This window comes from Protopterus annectens, chromosome 13.part0 (assembly GCF_019279795.1).
Source record: "Protopterus annectens isolate FY-2018-M chromosome 13.part0, PAN1.0, whole genome shotgun sequence".
NCBI classification, from domain to species: Eukaryota; Metazoa; Chordata; order Ceratodontiformes; family Protopteridae; genus Protopterus; species Protopterus annectens.
The window spans coordinates 183,881,030-183,901,456 of NC_056747.1; the positions used below are offsets into that span (position 1 = coordinate 183,881,030).

Consider the following 20,427-nt stretch of genomic DNA (forward strand, 5'->3'; position numbering starts at 1 on the left):
CCTCATTACCACCAGGGCGTGGAAGGAACCGGACACCATGGAGCCAATCCCCAAAAGGCCAGACCGAATCCTTAGCCCCCCTGCAGACCGTGCCCACTGGAGTAAGGGGCCCCCTGTAGATGCCATGTTGACGGCAGCAGCCACCAAGAGGGAACTCACTCAGGAGAGTCCCTCAGTCCACCCTCCGAGCAAGAAGTCTCGGATGATGGACCGCTTAGGGAAGCGAATGTTTAGTTCTGCGACCTTCTCAGTGAGGGCACTCAACTACTTGGCACATGTGATCAGGATGCAGCGCAATCTTATTAAAGAATACGCTGCACCCCCCCCCCCGAGTCCATGTCGGAGGAGGACAAACTCTTGCACTCTACCCATATGGCCACTCTTCGATCCGTAACAAATACCTCTATGCGGTTGCTGTCCCATGCTACTGAGGGAGCCGCTAGAGCTGCAGGAGTAGGCCTAGTCACAAGACGCCAGGCCTGGCTCCGCCATTGCGATTTCACGGAGCCCTTCAAGGCATCCTTCGCGAACGCCCCCTTCGATGGTTCTGCCCTTTTTGGCAAGACGGTTCGCGACACCTTGACCCAGAGCGAAAAGGACGGGAAGATGCTGTCTGCCATCTGAATCCGCTTCTCTGTGCCCCAGAGGCCCTACTCTAGGAACCAAAAGGGCCAGAAGAAGATGTGGTTCCAGAAGTCGCAGCAATCCCAACCCGCTCCGGACAACCAGTACTTCCGTGGCAGAGGAGGACAGGGAGGATGCCGCCCCAGAGGCAGAGGGGCTCCCAGGAACTTCGGGTCCAGAGAACCTTTCTCTGAACGGCCCGCGCAGCAGCCCTGAAGGGTTGCCCGACTGCTCCACTCTGGAGGCAGTCGGGGGACGTTTTTCGGAGCACCTAGCGGCATGGGAGTCCATATCATCAGACCGCTGGGTCCTCTGCATTATATCCAGAGGATACAAGATTCCTTTTCATCACCTTCCAAAATTAAAATCCCTCCCCGACGTTCCACCCGGTCAGCGGGAGGCCGCTTCGGCAGAAATTGGCCATCTGCTGAGGAAAAGATCCATCCAGCACATCCCCCCAGACCAGATCGGATCAGGGTTCTACTCCAGGTTCTTTTTAGTGCCAAAGAAGACGGGGGACCTAAGACCAATTTTAGACCTGTCCCTGTTAAACCTGGCAGTTCCCAAAGAGAAGTTCCGGATGGTCACCCTACAATCTATCCTTCCCCTTCTGGGAAAGAACCACTGGATGTGCTCTATAGACCTCAAGGATGCGTACTACCACATACTAATGGACAGACGTTCCAGAAGGTTTCTTCGCTTCCGGCTGGGAGCCAGTCACTACCAGTTCAGGGTCCTTCCCTTTGGACTCACCACAGCCCCCAGGGTGTTCACCAAAGTATTAGCAGTGGTTGCGGCCCACCTGAGGCTTCAGGGGGTGCAGGTCTTCCCATACCTGGACGACTGGCTCCTTACCCCAACAAGGCATCTACTATCATTGGCGCGAGACTCCTTTCTTCATCTAGCTCCCCGCTTGGGCATCACGATAAATGTAGCAAAATCCAACCTGGCCCCTACTCAGTTGATAGATTTTATAGGTGCCAGGTTAGACACGAGGGAGTTAAGAGCCTTCCTCACAGCCGACAGAGTTCAGAGTTTGCGACTCCAGGTGCGGGCCATCCTCCACTCCAGCTCTGTTCTGGCAGAATTGGTCCTGAGGGCTCTAGGGTCCATGGCGGCAACAATATCTCTTCTTCCTCTCGCCAGATTCAACATGCGGGTCCTTCAGTGGACACTTCAAGTTCAGTGGTCTTGCCTTGCTCTACCTCTGCATCATCCCATTGCGATCAACAAGGCTTGCAAGCGGTCCCTCTTGTGGTGGCTCCACTCACAGGATCTCCACGGAGGCCGCCCTTTTTGTGCTTCTCCCCCTCTCACCACGGTGACCACGGACACCTCCCGCCTCGGGTGGGGGGGGGCATATTGCAGGCAGGACAGTCCAAGGCACGTGGAACGACTCAGAGACCTCCCTGCATATCAATGTTCTAGAGATGAGAGCAGTGCTCTTGGCGTTGTGAGCACTTCAGGCCTTTCTTCTCCTGGGAACAATTGCGATTCAGTCAGACAACATGTCGGTGGTCTGGTACATCAACAAACAGGGGGGAACCAGGTCTTATCCCTTATGTCGAGAAGCCATGAAAGTGTGGGAATGGGCGATCTCCACCAACCGCTTTCTCATCGCAACGCATATTCCGGGTCGGTCCAACATCCTGGCGGACAAACTCAGTCGCACCATTCTCTCCCCATACGAGTGGTCTCTCAATGCTCAAGTAGCGAAACGTATCTTCGCACGGTGGGGAACTCCTTGTTGCGATCTTTTTGCGTCTCCCTTAAACACCAAGTGCGACAGTTTTTTCGCTCTAATCCCTCCTCCAGGGGATTCCCCGAGAGACGTTTTGGTGCATGCTTGGCCTCCCGGTCTTCTTTATGCTTACCCCCCTTTTGCCTCTGATGCTCCAAGTTCTTCAGAAAGCCTCTCGGTTGGGGTGCAGAATGATCCTCATTGCCCCATTCTGGCCTCGACAGATCTGGTTCCCTTTCCTAAGGTCTCACTCGGTGAATCCACCTTGGATTCTAGATCCCATTCCGGATCTGATTTCGCATCCATCGAACCTACCAACTCTGAATCTGGACAACCTGAAGCTAACGGCTTGGCTGCTCCAGTTCCACTCCTAATTAGGACTCCCGGTATCTCGTCTCCCATTAAGGCCATCTTGGTAGCGGCTCATAAGCCATCTACCAGGAAAGTTTACCGCAGTAAATGGAAACGGTTCTCCATTTGGGCGGAGCGGCAAGGTCTAGATCCATTCACGGTTCCCCTTCCTCTGGTGCTAGACTTCCTCACCACTCTTTTTAATGATGGTGCCAGTAGTTCCACGGTCAAAGTGCAGCTTGCGGCCATTTCTCACTATCATGTTGGTCATGCCTCTGGACCACATATGTCTGCCAAATTGTGTAAAGTCTTCCTTAAAGGCACCTTTCTCCTTAGGCCCCCTGTCAAGCAAGCGGTTCCTCCTTGGGATCTGTCCTTGGTTCTTCAGGCCTTGACCGCTCCCCCATTCAAACCTGCGGCCACAGTAGATCTTAAATTTTTATCCCTTAAGACTGCTTTCTTAGTGGCCATTACTTCGGCCAAAAGAGTTTCGGAACTTCAAGCCTTATCTTCAAAGCCTCCTTACTTGATTTTCCATCCGGACCGCGTATACCTCAGGACCAATCCCTCCTTTCTTCCTAAAGTGGCCTCAGAAACAAATATTAATCAGTCCATTAACCTCCCTGTTTTCTTTCCTAAATATCAAAACAAGGGTGAATACAAGCTGCATTCCTTGGATGTTCACAGGCAGCTTCGTTTTTATGTTAACAGGACAGCTGGTCATAGGCAATCCGACCAGTTATTCATTTCCTTTGCCAAATTCAATCTGGGTAAGCCAATTTCCAAAGTATCCTTGTCTCGCTAGATTTCACAGTGTATTCTTCTAGCTTATCAAGCCTCTGGGAGGCCCGTACCGGAGGGAGTCCATGCCCATTCAACTCGGTCAGTTTCTACCTCAGCAGCCTTTAAGGCTAGGATTCCTCTGGATGACATTTGTTCAGCAGCCACTTGGGCTTCATCCCATACCTTTATTTCTCATTACAAGCTGGATATCACATCTAGAGGTAGAGTATCCTTTGGCTCCACGGTGCTCCGGAATATCCTTCCATGACGGCCGCCCAAGATTCAGGTTGCTGGGGACTCTGTCCCACAGGTTGCAGACAAATGAATCTCCTACTTCAGATTTAGAAGTTATGTACTCACCATAACGTTCCATCTGAGTAGGTGGATTCATTTGTCTGCAACCATCCCGCCCTCCTATCCCCCTGGCCTTGTCAGTTTCCTGCATATTATATGTTACCCCTTTCAGGGTATTTTGATTCAGGGCAAACTTGAGCTGAGGTCATGTAGGGAGAGCAGGGCATTATGGGTGAGGGGAGGAGCTAGGAGCGCGGATCCATAGCTGGTAAAACCATGCCGGTTCGGATCCGATATCGGATCCATAACCCACAGGTTGCAGACAAATGAATCCACCTACTCAGATGGAACGTTATGGTGAGTACATAACTTCTAATTAAATAAATAAATAATTTTTATTAGCTTCCTTAATTGTATCAGTTTTATTTCTCCGCCACATTTTGTGTCACTAGCAACTCACTACTTCTTAGGCCTTCTCAGGTATCTTTATTTCGACTGCAGATGCTTAACCTGCTGTACTTTTTCTTTAATGCTGTACCAGCTAACTTAATAGCATTAAATATTTGTCAGTGTATCACAGTATTGCTGATAGTCTATGTTGTGATCTTCAGCTTGATACACTTGATTTTTCATCTTTATCCATCACAGTTATTGCTTGACATGTGTGTTCCAGGTAGTAATTGTGGCTCCCTAGAGTTGCCAATGAATATATTTTTTCTGACCTACGTTTTTCACTACCTGAATTTGCAGGCATCTGAGCTGCAGTCTTACTGAATGAGTAATTGTATTGCACTGTATTCACTACTGTCTTACTACTTGGCTGTGATTGCTTTTGGCCTTCATGGTTTTCAGCCAGCTCTGCCCTCCCCACTTTATCCACCCTAGGAAAACATGTCTTATACGGCAACTATTTGTGATACAACTTACTGTTTGTCTCCCAAGAATGTGTCATCAATCACACCCTCTCTTAAACGTTATGGTGCTTTTCAGATTTTTGTAGTGTTTATTACATTTCATTATCACTTCTCATTGTCTTCCTGTTGAAATTTAAGGACTTGATTGCCATGTCCTGAAACACAAGAGGAAAAAATAAGACTGGAAATACAGGAGATGAGTGAATATTGAACATCACTTTTCTCCTTTAAACTTGTAGTTTGCAGGAGGGCAAGCCCCCTTCAACGTCAAATGGGGGCAAGCCTCCCATGCTCCCGAACTTATATACAACTCCCTGAACATCATACCTCTGAGAAAAGTGAATATTCTGACAAATAGCAATCTTCGACTTAATATACATTTGTATAGATTTTCAGTCTTTCAGCCTCCTTATTTCAGGGCTCCGCAATCTGAGCACTGGCATTTGTAATTGTTATCCTTCTCATCTCTTTCTCTTTCTATTGCCTGCTTTGCTTCCGTTTTTATAGGTTTACCAAATGTGAATGATCTAGTAGGCTGTACTGACATTTGCAGAATTCAGAAAGGATGTGGTTAAAACTAGAATATGTTATTCCTCACCATATATTCTTTCCAGATGTAATACTTATCAAAGTCAAAGACTGAGAATAAGGATTGGAGGAGTACCACTCCTAAAAGACAGCGATGTTAATCTCTGCATGGCTACTTTCTCCACTAATCTTACTGACTTAGATTCTAACTTGTTTTTAGGCTGCAAATATCTAGTTAGGCCTGCTGTCAAGCTAAGGATTGTTGTAATTTACCAGCTTCCCTTTATCACCCATCTTGCTGTGAGGGGGGTATTAATTATATTGTGTACACTGGCCTGCAGAAGCTAGTGAGAATCCAAAGCTTCCTTTCTTCTTTTCTTTGGTCTACTTGAACATGGTTTCCAACAGTTGATTTCTGAACCGACTCTTCCAAACTTGCTAACTGGCAGTCATAGCCTACTTGACTGATTTTGTACTAACTAGCCTCCAAGGTTCGTAACCTCATTTGACTGTCCTTATTTTAGTAACCAGTGTACACTCTGGTGCATCATTTCTTCCGTCTATCTGTAAAACGGGCACTTCATTGGTGCAACGCTTCTTCCATCTATCTGTAAAATTGTCATTTCTCTGATGCATCATTTCTTCCCTCTACCTGTAAAACTGTCACTTCTCTGGTGCATCATTTCTTCTGTCTATCTGTAAAACTGTCACTTCTCTGGTGCATCGTTTCTTCTGTCTATCTTTAAAACTGTCACTTCTCTGGTGCATCGTTTCTTCTCTCTACCTGTAAAACTGTCACTTCTTTGGTGCGTTGTTTCTTCTCTCTACCTGTAATACTGTCACTTTTTGGTGCGTTGTTTCTTCCCTCTACCTGTAAAACTGTGACATGCCGAGTTCTCACAGTAGAGTAAGAATTTCACCTCTTGTATGCGTAAACCACTAAGGACAATTCACAAGTGACAAGTCAGACTACCTGCAGCAAGGTTTGCTTGCTTTTCTTAGTATTCTCCTACCACGGCAAGATAAATACTGCCCTGACAAAATCTGCCGACTAAGTGGAAATCCCAACTGCCTAGTTATCGCAGGAGATGAAGGACTTTGAGTACATGCCCTTGGAGTGTGAATACTGTTTGTTCTGTAAATGACTAGCAAGCAAAACAGTGAGCAGTCTTTCCGAAGATATTCTAAAGATGATTTGTAAAGAAATCAGTAACTTATTTGGAAGGTCTATACAAAGTCAGGCAAACTCTGTAGTAATCAATGGGCAAGTGATTACTGATCCAAACTTTATTTCAGAAGCTCTTGCAGGTTGCTTTTTCTTATTTCTGCACCCCCCCCCCACAGTTATCTGACATCTCTCTGGTATTAGCTGCAGTACGTCTATCTTTGATTTCACCACTGACTGTTCCCTTTAGTACCACCAGCAAGAGCAAATAGATGTCTTAAGGAAGTCCCCCAGTTATGGTAAAACTCTCTCTGATGCTCTACTTCGTACATTAATTAAGGCATATAACACCTTCAGTGTCATCCCTTTGAGGCAAATTATTAATACGTCCTTCTCTTCAGATGCATTTCCTAACTTATGGAGGATTGTTGACATTGTTCCTATTCAAAACCATGGCTCAGCTTTGAAACCTGTCTGCATTTTCTCAGTTGCATGACACGTGATGGCTATCTGTATGAATTGCATATATATGCATAAAGTTCCCCTGCAAAGTACTTTAACAGAAATGCAAAGAGGTTCAGAATTTGCTGTATTACTTAGGCATCCACACTTTGTCTTGTTGTTGTGGGCCTTACAGTTGTGGACATACACTGCTCTGTGGCAAAAGTCAGTGATACAGAAGTGCAAGTCCTAGAACTGCAAGCACTAAAGTGCAGTCGCCTTTAAAAACATTGAAACTTGCTGTAATCCTAGTTAGCGTTTCTGCAAGCAACCCAGACATGGGAATTGTACCCCTCTTCTTCCTTACCACTTGTATATACTAACTCAGAAATCGCTGCATCTTGGAGTAAGGGGGGTGCTGTTAGCTATGGTAGCCTTGACCTTAGTGTACACACAATAACTTTTATACTTTAGTGAATGTAGTTGTTGAACTTTGTGTTTGCAAATCACAAATAGCACCCACACCGAGCAGTACTTTGCATTAATAGTAGTAAATATTTTCTGCACTGTGAAGTGTGCAAAAAGTGATTCTGGACTCTTAGTTTTTGATTCAGTAATTGGATTGATATCCAGCAGGTCTAATAGCAGCCTTCAAATTGCTAGCTGGAGTTAATTGCAGTTTGGTAGTATGCTAATTTATTTATTCTTTTGTTTTCATGCTTGTCCAGTTTAACATAGCCCATTTTCACTGGGAACTGAAAGATAAAAACACAGCAATTAAAATGTCATGCTGCAGATAAGAAATAAGTGGTAACCAAGAAGAATTGCAGTCTGCCAACCCGCTACGGTACGCGGACCAAATTAAACATGCAAAAAAACTCCAATATACAATGTAAAAAAAAAACAAAACAAAATATACATTTCTTTATTCACTGTATAAAACATGAAGAGAACTATATTATAATGGTTTGAATAAATTTTGTCTAAAAATTTTTTATACAATTTATTGTGTAATATAGTATTTTAAACATTTAGTTTTTTTACTGTGTTCCACTTTGAAATGTTTTTTTATAATGTATGTTTATGTACCTTTAAATATTTAATTGAATTAATTTAGGATGATTGGAAAACTTTTAAATATGGATGGATTAGTTTAGCATTTCAGTTCTGATCAAGCCTTTTATCAATGATGAAAGAACTCAGGTTCTTAGGTTCATAGGTGTTTACTAGGCTAATGACCACAAGGGCTTTTTTAAGCCTAGCCATGCATCTTAAATCTCTGTCAGGTTCTTGTACCCTTGATAAGTGTAAGTAGGAACCTGAGAGATTAACCATTTATAGGTTGCCTGTGTCTATTAGTGATACATGTCCCAAGCCAGGGATGAATTTCCTGTTCCCTATCCAGTTGTCCAAGTTACACTTGATTTGGGTTAGGGAGGAACAACTCTGTTTCATATGGATGGGGAGCCTTTTCCAGAGATGGGTTAGTCTCTGGGATACGTACCTGTCTGTCCAGCAGGTCCTATTTATATCACAGTCAAGGTTTTCAGTCTTTAGAATGAGTAATTCTGGTGCTGTTTGTTTTGTGGATATGCAGGAGGTCTATCAGAGTGGGGTCTGACAATGCTCTGTATGGAAGGTGTAGAGCTCCCCTCATGAGCCTGTAGGAGACAATACAGGGATACAGCCTCAAGGGGGAATGCATAGGACATTTTACTTAAGCCCTGTATTCTTTTAGTGAGGAACCTCTGTGGACATTCAAATTGTTGGTTATGCCTGGTTAGGTAAATACCAAAGTGGACATTGTACTCCATGATAGGTCTGATGAATGCCAAATACAGTGGAACAATGACTTCCTTGGAACTAGACACCATACTTTTGTTTATAAGTTGAGCAGCATAGAATGATTTCCTCCGTAGACATGCGATGGTCAAAGAGTAGATTACTGTCTATGCGTGCCCCTAAGTCCCTGACTGCTGGGTCAACTCTGAGGAGTGCTGGGTCAACTCTGAGGAGTGTTGTTAATATGATAGTTATCAGGGGTGGATGACTTCCCAAAGGATACTGTTATGCATTTCTTGGCATTTAGTTTTAGTCCATGGCTCTGACACCAGTTGTTTTGTCTGTGTCAGTCCTTCGTGGAGAACATCTGTGTCAGTGTGGGATTCAAAGACGGCTCCTAATTTGCAATCATCTGCAAATTTAGTCATCCAGAGACCATTGGCATTGACTTCGAACAAGTAAATGCCAAAAAGGAGTATGTCCAAGGACTGATCCATGAGGGACTCCACTTGTGACTAGCCTCTTTGTAGAGGTGGACTCCCCAGTTGTAACTTCCTGGGTCCTGCTTGCTTCCTGGGTCGTGTCTGTGAGAAAGTTGGCTATCCCCCCAGGTTATATATGGGTTTGTACCTAACCTTTTGAGTTTGTGGGTATTGTGTCGGATGCCTTGGTCAGGTCAAGTTAGGCAGTGTGAACCATTTTACCTTCATCCATTGCTTGGTGACCTTCTCAAAGAAGTCCACCAGGTTAAGTAGGCATGACCTGCCCTTGTTGGGTTGGGTCCAGTGTCTGGAGGTTTACTATATCATAATTGATCATTTCCATGATAATTCTTTCCACAGTTTGCATATAAGACTAGTGAAACTTATGGTTCTGTAGTTTCCAGGGCCTGTAGATGGCCTGCCTTTGTGCAGAGGGATGACTGTTGCTGTTCTCAATTCATGAGGCATGAAGGTTACTTGGAGGCTACAGTTAAATAGAAATTCCAGAGTGCCTGATAGGTCATGTTTCATGTTATTTAGAAAGCATCCTGGGATATTGTCTGAGCCCTTTGATGCAATGTTCTTGGCCTTAGAGTGAGCTTTAAGGACCTCTTTCCTAGTGATAGCGGGGGGGGGGGGGTTATATCTTATGGCATTTCTAGAGGGAAAGTTAATAGAGAGGAGAGAGAGGTAAAGTTGGAGCTGAACTTGTTGGCCAGTAGGTTTGCTATATCTTCTAGCTCAGTATAGGTGCCTCCATTTACAATGAGCTCTACCCACAATTGTGTATTGCCTTTGAGGTTGCAGACATAGCTAAAGAATGCCTCGTGGTTGTCCTTGACCCGAGAGACCAAATTTACCTCAAATTTGGTATACTTTATTATTTATTTATATCTAACATTTATTTACTGGGAATATCTGACTTGGAACGAAGCCACTTTTCAGCGGAGGCCCGGGGTGAAACACTCCAGACGCATGTATTTGTAATGTGGGAGGAAACCGGAGCACCCAGAGGAAACCCACATGAATGCAGGGAGGACATGCAGACTGCAGAGAAGACACCCCAGCCAAGAATCAAACTGGAGAACCTATTGCTGTGAGGTGACAACACTACCGCTGCACCACTGCTCTGAGATGTTTTGTTTAGTTTGAGAGTGATTTTATACTGCTGGGTGCTGCACCTTCTAATTTTCACCATGATTTTCTTCCTTCTGGTACACAGCCTATTGATTTTGTGATTCCACAAGGGTGGCTTGATTTTTGAGTTAGTTCTGTACTTCCTGGTGGGTACAGCTGCCTATATGCAGCTATTAACATGTTTGCATAGTGTTTCTGTGAACAGTTTTGCATAGGCAGCAGTGTTTTCAGGGTTTATGTGGGCTTGAAATTTTGACAGGTTAGCACTTATTAGCAGTAAATTAGCTTTAGACTAGTTCCTGAATATTCCAGGTTTAGCTGGGGTCCAGGTTTTATTTTTACTTCAAAGGGGACCATTTTGTGGTCAGATTTTACCAAGGAAGACATTACACTAGGGGTGTGCAGCACTCTTCCATATTAGTGAAGACCATATCCAGTATGGTTACACTCCTGGTTGTTGTATTGACAGTCTGGTTCAGGGAGTTCATGTTTACAAAATCCAATAATCTCTGTGCCTGTTCATTTGGTGTCATATAGAGGGGGGACCTGTAGCTTGCAAGGAAGTGGTATTGGATGTTGCCTATGGTGATTTAAACATGGAGTAGCTCAAGTACATTGTCCAATTTGACCAGTCTTGAGGTATATTTATTTTTGATCTAAATCAAGACACCTCCACCTTTAGTCCCTGTCTGTGTAGTAGCTGGTCTAAATGTGTGGAAGGCATTATAACCTTGCATTGTAAGTGTGCTGTCCGCAGCTTTAAACTACGTCTCTATGACTGCACAGACATCCGCATTCTCTATGGTTAAGAGAGCTTCTAGGAAGTGGAGTTTTTTGTTTAGACTCCTAGCATTGAGCAGTAATAACTTTAGATTTTCCTTGTTTTGATTTTCTATGTCGGAAGTACTTTCGGCTTGGCATTGCTTGGGGAAAACAATGTTTTAGGTAATATTCAAAAGCCTAGAGGGTAGAGGTGCAGACCACCCCTGGTAAAGCAGGTCCGCTGACCATCTCCTTCCATGCTGACAAATATTACACCCCTTAGAATGACACTAGAAACTAAGCCAATTATTAGTCAGTCATCTTTTGTTCATATTGTGGCATCATCTTTGGAGAAAGTAAAATGCTGTTCAGTGCTAGGCTCATACCAGCCTGCGCCACATTTTATATTGGAGGTTGTGTTTTTGCATGTTTAATGTGGTCTGAGTACCGTAGCCCGTTGGCGAAGTGCAGTTCTTGGTTGTTTTTTTTTTTTTTCTGCACTTCAGCTGTGTGTTCTTCCTTGGTTTGAAGAAATAAGTGGTAGATGAAGGTAACAGTTTGATATTTAATTCATAATTCCAGAATCATTAAAACATAGAGAGTGGATAATAGAATGGTGTGTAGCAGATGTTATTTGGAGTTAAAAACTAACAGGGGACATGTAATATATAAACATATAAAACTGAAACATTATTGGTAAAGTTGCAACAACACCTCCAACACTTCCAACTTAACAAACTCCAAAACTACAACAGGATTCCGAATGTTATAATCTAGCACCTCGGTGAAACCACCTTCATGGTGGGAAAGAATTAGATATTTTCTGCAAGTTCTGTGGTCATACAGTTTTCCATTACAGGAAATGTGGTTTTGTTTAATGTACCTTTACCTTCAAATATTAAAACCGATCAGTGTTATATAATATAGACTATTCTAGCTGTTGCAAGAAAGACTGTTACAAAGAATTGGAAGAACAACTCATCTCCTCACTCTTAAGAATTTCTACAATTTCTGGACAGCATAATTAATATAAAGAGATAGAAATGAAAAAAAAAAAATAACATCCCAGAAAACTATTGATCCTAATCCATGGTTTAAAGTTTAACATCTACTGAAGAAAATGAAATTTAAACAATGATACATCTCCAGCATCATTATAAACTTCAAGAAATCATAACTTAAAAAATGGGAAGCTATTGCAAAAATACAAAATTGATTTCAGGCATATCTGTAAATATGTAAATAGTTTTAATAAATGTTTTGTTGTTGATTTGATACAAAAATTGTTGTAATTTTATATTCTCTTTGCTTATTTAATAAAAACTAAAAAAAGTTATTTAATGATATTCTGTTATGATTATGTGAAACAACCAATAAACATTCTTAAAAAAAGACAGAGTGGGGTACTTATTTGCAGTAGCAGCACTTAACACATCTGACTCGCAGATGTCTGAAAAGTCTGCTTCATATACTGTTTATGTCAAACTCCATTATGGAAGACTTGTATGTAGAATTTTCTTGGTGTTTACTGGAAATAATAGTATAGGGTAATGTTTCTGTAGCCTTACAGATAAGTATTTATGTTCTCTTAAAAAACGTTCTGCTATGAAACTCCAACTTTCCCAGAAATGACATGCTGAAATTTTGGAAAATAATGCCCAAACACAGAAAGTAAGGAAAATCAACTTTAAGGGTATTTTGCACAGGATCCCCACCCCAATGTGGGGTGCAAACTCCTCACACTCCCAAGATCAACACTGTGTATTTTTTCCCCTGTTGGCTACTGGTGCTCAAGGAATTCCTGTTCAACCACCTGTAGAGGAGCCCTTAAGTGATGGGCATGTGAAAAAATGTCTGGAAAGGAGTATGCCCAAAATATTGGGGGGAGGAGTGTGCAGAATAGATAAGATTCCACTAGTGGAGTGCAAGAGACTATAGGTTAATGGTTAGCTATTACTGACAAGTATGCTTTCAAAACCCTCACCTGTTGAAATGTAATAGTTTTGTTTATCCATGTTTTTTTCAGACTTGCATAATGTATTATTTGAAGGATGCCAGCGCTTATGCCAATGTGATCTACTGCATGGAGAGTTCTGTGGATGTCCTCAAATCTGCACCACTGGTATGTGTTCGTTTTATTTTTACTGCACGAACGCTACAGTAAATACTCTTTTTTTTTTTTTTTTTTTTTCTTTGAAGAAAACTCAGTGGGTCTAAACTTTTTTTTTGAGGCATAATATTGAAGGATTCTTTCTGGAGCATACACAAGCTGATGCATTTAGGGGATGTACGGACTTGCATGATGCATGTGTCTTTGTGGCTCTCTTTTGCATCTTTTTTTTTAAATATAGGCATACTTATTTAAATTTTTTTTCTAAATGTGAGAACATTTCTGTTTTTAAGGCTTTAATTATTGTGATTTCATTCTTTGTGCTGTTTGTGTGGTATGTAAAATAGGGTATATGTTCTCCAGGCTTGGTGGGTATTGGGCACATTCTTAAGAATGAAATTAGAGCAGAGAAGGGAAGAAGCTTGGAGCTGCCTTGATGAACGTCATCTTCAAATGAGATAGGGTTTTTTGTCTGTTTTTCTTTTATTAAGATATATTTGTTGTCTTTTGAACTCTATGCATATTAAGAAAATGATGCTATGTGAACAGTTTACAGCTACTTTATACTACTGATGTGCAGTTGTTTTCAGGTATCTCATAGATTAACTGATTTTAGTAGTAAATTAGATCTATAGACTGTAGATTTCATTACTGACTTGCAACTGAGGTACAACATGTGAAAATATATTTAAAGGCATATTATTTTAGGATTATTATGTGCTTTTCTGTAACTACTGACTCAAGCATATATTAAGAACTAATCGTTTTTTACTTTAGTTTGTCGATTTGTAATTTCTGGTTTGCAGTTCAGATTCTAGCATCTTTACAAAAGAGTTCATTATACATTTGTTTACATTTTTTGCAGGTTAATTTCCTGATGGACAGTGTATAGCATATGAAAAGATAAAGCACGTATTATTCAAGCCTTTTAGACTTGTATATATATTTTTTTTTTTTTTTTTTTTTTTTTACTTTTGGGGTTAGGTTAAGACAGAAGGCATTCTTTGTCTAGTATCTCAAAAAAACTAGGTGGGAATGGACTGTTTGCTTTTGAAAGATTGGTGAATCTCTCTGATTATAAAGAACTACTGGTGCATATTTTGTTCGTTTCACTGCATTTGGCAGTTTTAAGGTAAGTTAAATGACACTTAGTTACATTTTTATTTATCCCTTGTCTGTCATCTACTTGGCAGGTAAGGGATTCAGTCTGAAGCAAAAAAACATAATACGGTTAAAAATGCATATATAAATAATTAAAATACGATAGAATAGGAAATGGGAAAATGAGGGGTGCAAGAATGGTAAAGCGTGCAAGGCGTGGTTTAGCCTGCACAAGAGGAGTGGACGAATGAGTTGTGAGATGCTGAAGATGTGGGGCAGCTGGTCTGCTGTGGGTGTCCTCAAGTGGCAGGAGATGTGGGATCTGTACCAGAATGGAGTAACCTTCATGTGAGAATCGGTAAGCTAGAGATGGCAATTGGTTATTTAGGTGAGCAAACAGAGAGAGACGCTAAAGAGGAGGATGTAGCAGGAGGCCATTGACTGGATAGTAAGAGAAAAGGTAGGGGGAGGAAAGGCAGAATGCAGAAAGGCATGGGCAGAGGTTGACAGAAGGAAACAGGCAGTGGGGTTAGCAGAGAGCAGGGTGAAGGAGAGAAAATGGGAGAAACATTCAGCAAAGGAGGAGGAGAAGGAAATGCTGATGCAGACAGCAATGAAAAAAGAAGGGCAGATAGAGCCAGCTGTGGCCATGCAGCAGGCTACATACAAGAAAACAAGAAGGATGTGGGCAGAGAGAATATTCCAATAGATGGGTGAGGCAAAGGGCAAAAGGTACAAAGTGATGGAGAGGTCTTATAGGAAGACAAAGGAAAGATGGAAGGGATCAGATGTACCACAGGGAAGGGAGGCTGCCATCACCAACAGTGACAAAGACTGGGATAGTGAAAGTTAAGGAATACGGTGGCAGATAGGAGTGGTTGTTGTTGTATGGGACAGGAAGTGAAGGGGATGAGAACCTGTGTGAAGACAGAAATGAGGATTTTGTTGACTGGAGACTCTTATCACCAAGGGTATGATGAGAAAAGAGAGAACATATTTCAGTGAAATTGTTCTCCGAGCTTAGACTTATCAGAACATGGAAGGAGATGAACAGGATGGTAATTAAGGAGAAGGGTGCGTGCATGTCATGGTGCATATAGGATTGAATGACCTCTTGGTGGAGACAGCTGAAGTGACATGAAGCAAGGCCACGGTGGTGATAGAGGAATGCCAAAAGAGGGGGTTCAGAGGTATCATATCTGTGCTGGCAGCCAGCTTGCTTAGGAAGAGAAGGTTTGGGAGTATGACTTTCTGCAGCAGTGGACAAGGCAGAAGAGCTTTGGACTGGAAAAGGATAGTAGAAATCTGGCAAACAAATCAGTTCTGTCCCTGGAGAAGCCTCCATCTTAACCCAGAAAAGACAGCAGTGCTTAGTTCTTGGTTGAAATGGTATATCTCAGCGATCATAACTTTAAACTTAAATGGAAATGTTAGAGAAGTAGAAAAAGTATGTATTCTGACAGTACGCAATAAGCAAAGCAGATACAAAAACCATAGGAGGAATAACCAAGGTGGCCTGGAGCACAACTGGACAATATTTTATATTGCAGTATCTGTAGTGTGGGTAGTATGACCTACATTAAAATAAAATCAAAACAATTCCTGCTTAATATAAAATCAACATGAAAGAGAAAAGCATACCATCAAAAAACAAGTCACTTAAGGGAAAAAGTGAAGACCCTCAGCCAATAAGTTAATACAACAAATACGTCACTCCTGCTAATTGTTTTTACAGTCATCAAGATGTATGTTTTTTCCTATGTTTATAGTCAGTTATTCATTGGATGGCCTCAAAAGTTTATAAACCAAGTTGTGAATAGAAAGACAGTTGTTTAATACTGAGCAGACAACTTGCTTTTTGTGTTTGCCACCATAAAACCCTAACCAGCACTTTGTAGGCACCATAGGAATAGCTCCTGTTTATATCCTGTACCCCATATTTCACATTTTCATATGCAGTTATATTCCATCCATTTTCTGTGTGATAGTAATTAGTGTCCAAAAATAAAGGCACATTCAAAAAACAGATGTGCAATAGTATCTTTATGATATGAACAGTCATGTGAACTACAATAAGTACATCTTGCTGTTTGTGTTGGAATATAGGTTAGGTCAGAAGGCATTCTTAGTTTGTCTAGTATCTCAAAAAAAAAATAGGTGGGAATGGACTGTTTGCTTTTGAAAGATCAGCCAGTTTGTCTAATAAAGAAATACTGGTGCATATTTTGTTCTTGTTTCACTGCATTTGGCAGTTTTAAGGTAAGTTAAATGACATTGACTTACTCTATCCATTTATCATTTGTTTTTACTTATTCTTTTCTTCTCTGGATGTCTAATTCCATGAATAAAACAAATATTTCAAACCTCTGTTTTTCATAAAGCTCTTTCCAACATCCTCTCTGTCTCTCCCTTCTGTGTTGCCACTTACCATATCTTAATATTTACCCTCAGTTCTTTCATCCAGCCTTCACTGTCACTCATATACAATCATTTAAATATACCAGTCTTCCACTATTTACCAGTGAGTCTCACATGTACATTGTAGCATCTTTATCAACTTGTTAACATTTTTCACTAAGAAAAGTAAGTAAATAAATAAAACACCAATGGGTTCACCATATCGAAACCCACCTTCACTCATTGAATTAAATATCTTACTTTGCTTCACTGGATTTAATTCTGATTTCAGCAATACAATAAACAACATGTGCATTCACCTCCCTTAAAAATGTGGTGGACATCCCCTGTCCCTGTGGCTTACATGGATTAAAAGCCTTGATTACAACCAGACAACCTACTTTAGAGTAGGTATTGGGTGTTGGAAGAGCTGGGGAGTGTCAGAGTAAGCAGCAAGTGCTGGATGGCCCACTTCGGGGGGGGGGGTTCCCATTTATCAAGTAAAGGCTTGCTGGAGGCCATTGAGCAAGACGTCATCAGCTTGGTATCCTAAGTCGTGATTGTAGCTGTCAGGAGGCCACATGTCATCAGAGAACATTGGATACCCCACTGTGATGTGGTGCTGATGTCACCACCTGGGATGGGGTTAGGGTTTAAAAAAAACACTCATCCATCTGAGTGAATAAGAGGTTCACTGTGGACCAGTCAGTTGGTTTGGAGGCTGGTTGTAGCAAGGAACATTCGAAGCTATTCATTGGGCATAGAGACTGTTGAAGTGTTCACTGATGATATTGGACCCCCCCACCTCCTGTGGGACTACATGCTAGCAATCAGAACACCCTGTGGTGTGCCATTGTCAAGCCACTCCGTGGGTAACTTGGCTGTAGTGAAAGCTGATGGTTGCAGATGACTGGAATAAAGCAACCCTTATGGCTTCCTGGATGACACTCCCATCTTGTATGAGGAGGCTTTATAGTCATTAGGTACTGGCACAAAAAGTATGTAGAAAGCAAAATGTGATTGATGTAAAACTATGTGTTGTATGCAAAAAATAAAACTAGGAATGCTTTAGCTAAAATTGAAATGTCTCCATACTTAATGCCTAGCTTAACACTGAACCACTCTTTCAGTTAGCTCTAACTTAATTTCCATTTATAGTTTCCAAATCCACAGAAATAAAAATGCTTGTCACAAATTGCAGTATCCTAAGTTCCTCCACACAAGCCTTCACACTTATCTTTGTTTATTGTAATGTCTCTTTGTTTCCCATTCACTTCTTATTGTCTGCACTCCACTGTGTATCCTCTTGACTTTGTTTAGTAACTGTGGGTGGGGACTGGTCCAGGGACCCTTTTCAGTCACAGCCTAGGCCCAAAAGCGCACAATGGCTGCTGTAAACAGTAAAATCAACATCTTCATGCAACACAAGTAATGACAAAGCACATATACCTCTTAATTGAGACAAACATTGTAGAATTGCATATTGGGCGGTCGCGGTGGTGCAGCAGTTAGCGTTGCCGCCTCACAACAAGAGGTTCTCTGGTTCAATTCTCAGCTGGGTTGCCTTCTGTGCGGAGTCTGCATGTCCTCCCTGTGGTCGCGTGGGTTTCCTCTGGGTGCTCCAGTTTCCTCCCACATCCCAAAGACATGCTGTAGGTGGATTGGACACTCTAAATTGTCCCTAGGCATGTGTGTGTGTGTGTGTGTGTGTGTGTGTGTGTGTGTGTGTGTGTGTGTGTGTGTGTGTGTGTGTGTGTGTGTGTGTGTGTGCCTTCCATGGAAGGTTGGGTGCCGGGCTGGCAACTTGACACCAGAAAAACTCCACTGCCAATCATGAGCGGACAGATGATCTGCTGTGGCGACCTCTAACCAGGAAAAAGCTGAAAGAAGAAGAATTGCATATTCAGTGCATGGGGAACAACACAAAAATCATTTTATATTATATGACTAAGACACTCATAAAAAAGTTTGTACAAATCTTAAAGGAAGCAAACATTGTAGAACTGCAGACTCAAGATAGGGGAATAATACAAGCATTTTACCGTGTATGATAAAATTGTACAGTGTATGTTCAAGGCAGGGAAATGACACAAATGTTTTACAGTGTATGGCTAAGACCTGTATGTACAGAGTATAAATTAAAGAAAAGATGAAGAAAAAATTATATATATATTTATATGTGTGTGTGTGTGTATATATGTGTGTGTGTGTATAATATATGTATATATATATATATATATATATATATATATATATGTGTGTGTGTGTGTGTATAATATATGTATATATATACATATATGTGTGTGTGTGTGTATATATATATGTATATATATATATATATATATATATATATATATATATATATATATATATATATATGTTTATTTGTTTAACATTTGATCTGAAGTAGGAGATTCATTTGTCTGCAACCTGTGGGTTATGGATCCGATATCGGATCCGAACCGGCATGGTTTACCAGCTATGGATCCAAGCTCTCAGCTCCTCCCCTCACCCATAATGCCCTGCTCTACCCTCATGACCTCAGATCTCGTTTGCCGCGCATGGTGACCGGATTGTTTCTCAAGCTCTCAAGCTAAGTGCTAGTTTTCAGTGTTTAAATTGCAAAATTTAAGAGATTTTATTGGTTTTTTGTGTGAAAGTGTAGGTTTCCCCTTTGGTATATTTACTTTTTTTAGAGTTTAATCTAAAAGTTATATCCCTCCCCTCGCTGTTAGCGTAGTGTGTGTGTTGGGCCTGTGAGTGTTTTTGTGTTCTTTAGTTACTTTTTAGTTTTAGTAACTACTGTTATAGATTGGGATGTCAGAGCAACCCAAATCTATTTTTTCTAAATGCTCCGAGTGTGGCCATAAGCTTTCCCCAGCTGATGGCCACACTCGGTGTGTTAAATGCCTGGGGGTTGAACACCTCACATCTGGATGTTCCATTTGTGCAGGGTTCAACCCCAGGGCATTGAAGGAGCGGAGGTACAAGCTTGTTTTGGCGGGCCTTTTACCGCCGGACTCGGCTCCGACCTCCGCTCCTTCGGGAGTAACTGCACCCACAGTTATTCCTTCTGCGGCGCCCCTCCTCCTCCTGGGACTCAACCTCCCGCTTCTGGTTGGAGGAGAGGGATGCTAGAAAAGGACCGGAGGGAGAAGCACCATAAGCGGCGGGCCGAGACCTCTGTTTCGCCCCGCCAGCCAAGCGGGCTTCTCCCGGCTCCGTCGGCTCCATTGTCGGCTCGGTCTCCTCCTTCTCGGCCCGGTCTCCAGTGTGTTTTCACCGGGACCTGAGGAGGAGGAGACCCGATCTCCGCCGAGGCTATCGAGGAGGCACTCCAGGCCTACCTCGGTAGCCTCGCCGAGATCTACGATAGCCTTTGATGCTGATCTGGACCGGATGATGAGAAGGTTTATCCAGGCCCAGATGCAGATAGAGTGCTCTTGCCTCCCCTCTGGGGAGCTCAACACCCTTTTTCAAACCGATTGCTCCTTCTCCGACCCGCTACCCGGGCTCGGAGCAGCTGGAGCCGAGCAGCTTCGGAGCCGGGGGTACTTTGTACTTCGGATCCGACCCTGCCCTCGAGTGCATCGGATCCGACCTCTCGGAGCCTGGATCCGAGCCTCGGATCCGGGGGGATCAGTGCTCCTTCGGCACCGTCTGTGTCGGAGCGCACTGTCCCTTCGGATCCGAGCGCTTCGGCGCCGGCTCCGATCCACTCTTCGGATCCGAGGGGGAGCCGATTGTCGGATCCTTTGGTCGAGGTTGGCTCTCCTTCGGCATTTGATGTAGTGGAGAGGGCCCTGTTGAGGGTC

General features: G+C 42.6%; 1 protein-coding gene across 1 annotated transcript in view; it reads left to right on the forward strand.

The window, feature by feature from the left end:
• IFI30 (IFI30 lysosomal thiol reductase) overlaps positions 1-20,427 on the forward strand; it is a 169,866-nt gene that overhangs the window by 101,601 nt on the left and 47,838 nt on the right. The window contains exon 4 of the mRNA XM_044090760.1: positions 13,031-13,126. Within this exon, the coding sequence (XP_043946695.1) occupies positions 13,031-13,126 (96 nt within the window). The remainder of the gene's footprint in view (positions 1-13,030; positions 13,127-20,427) is intronic.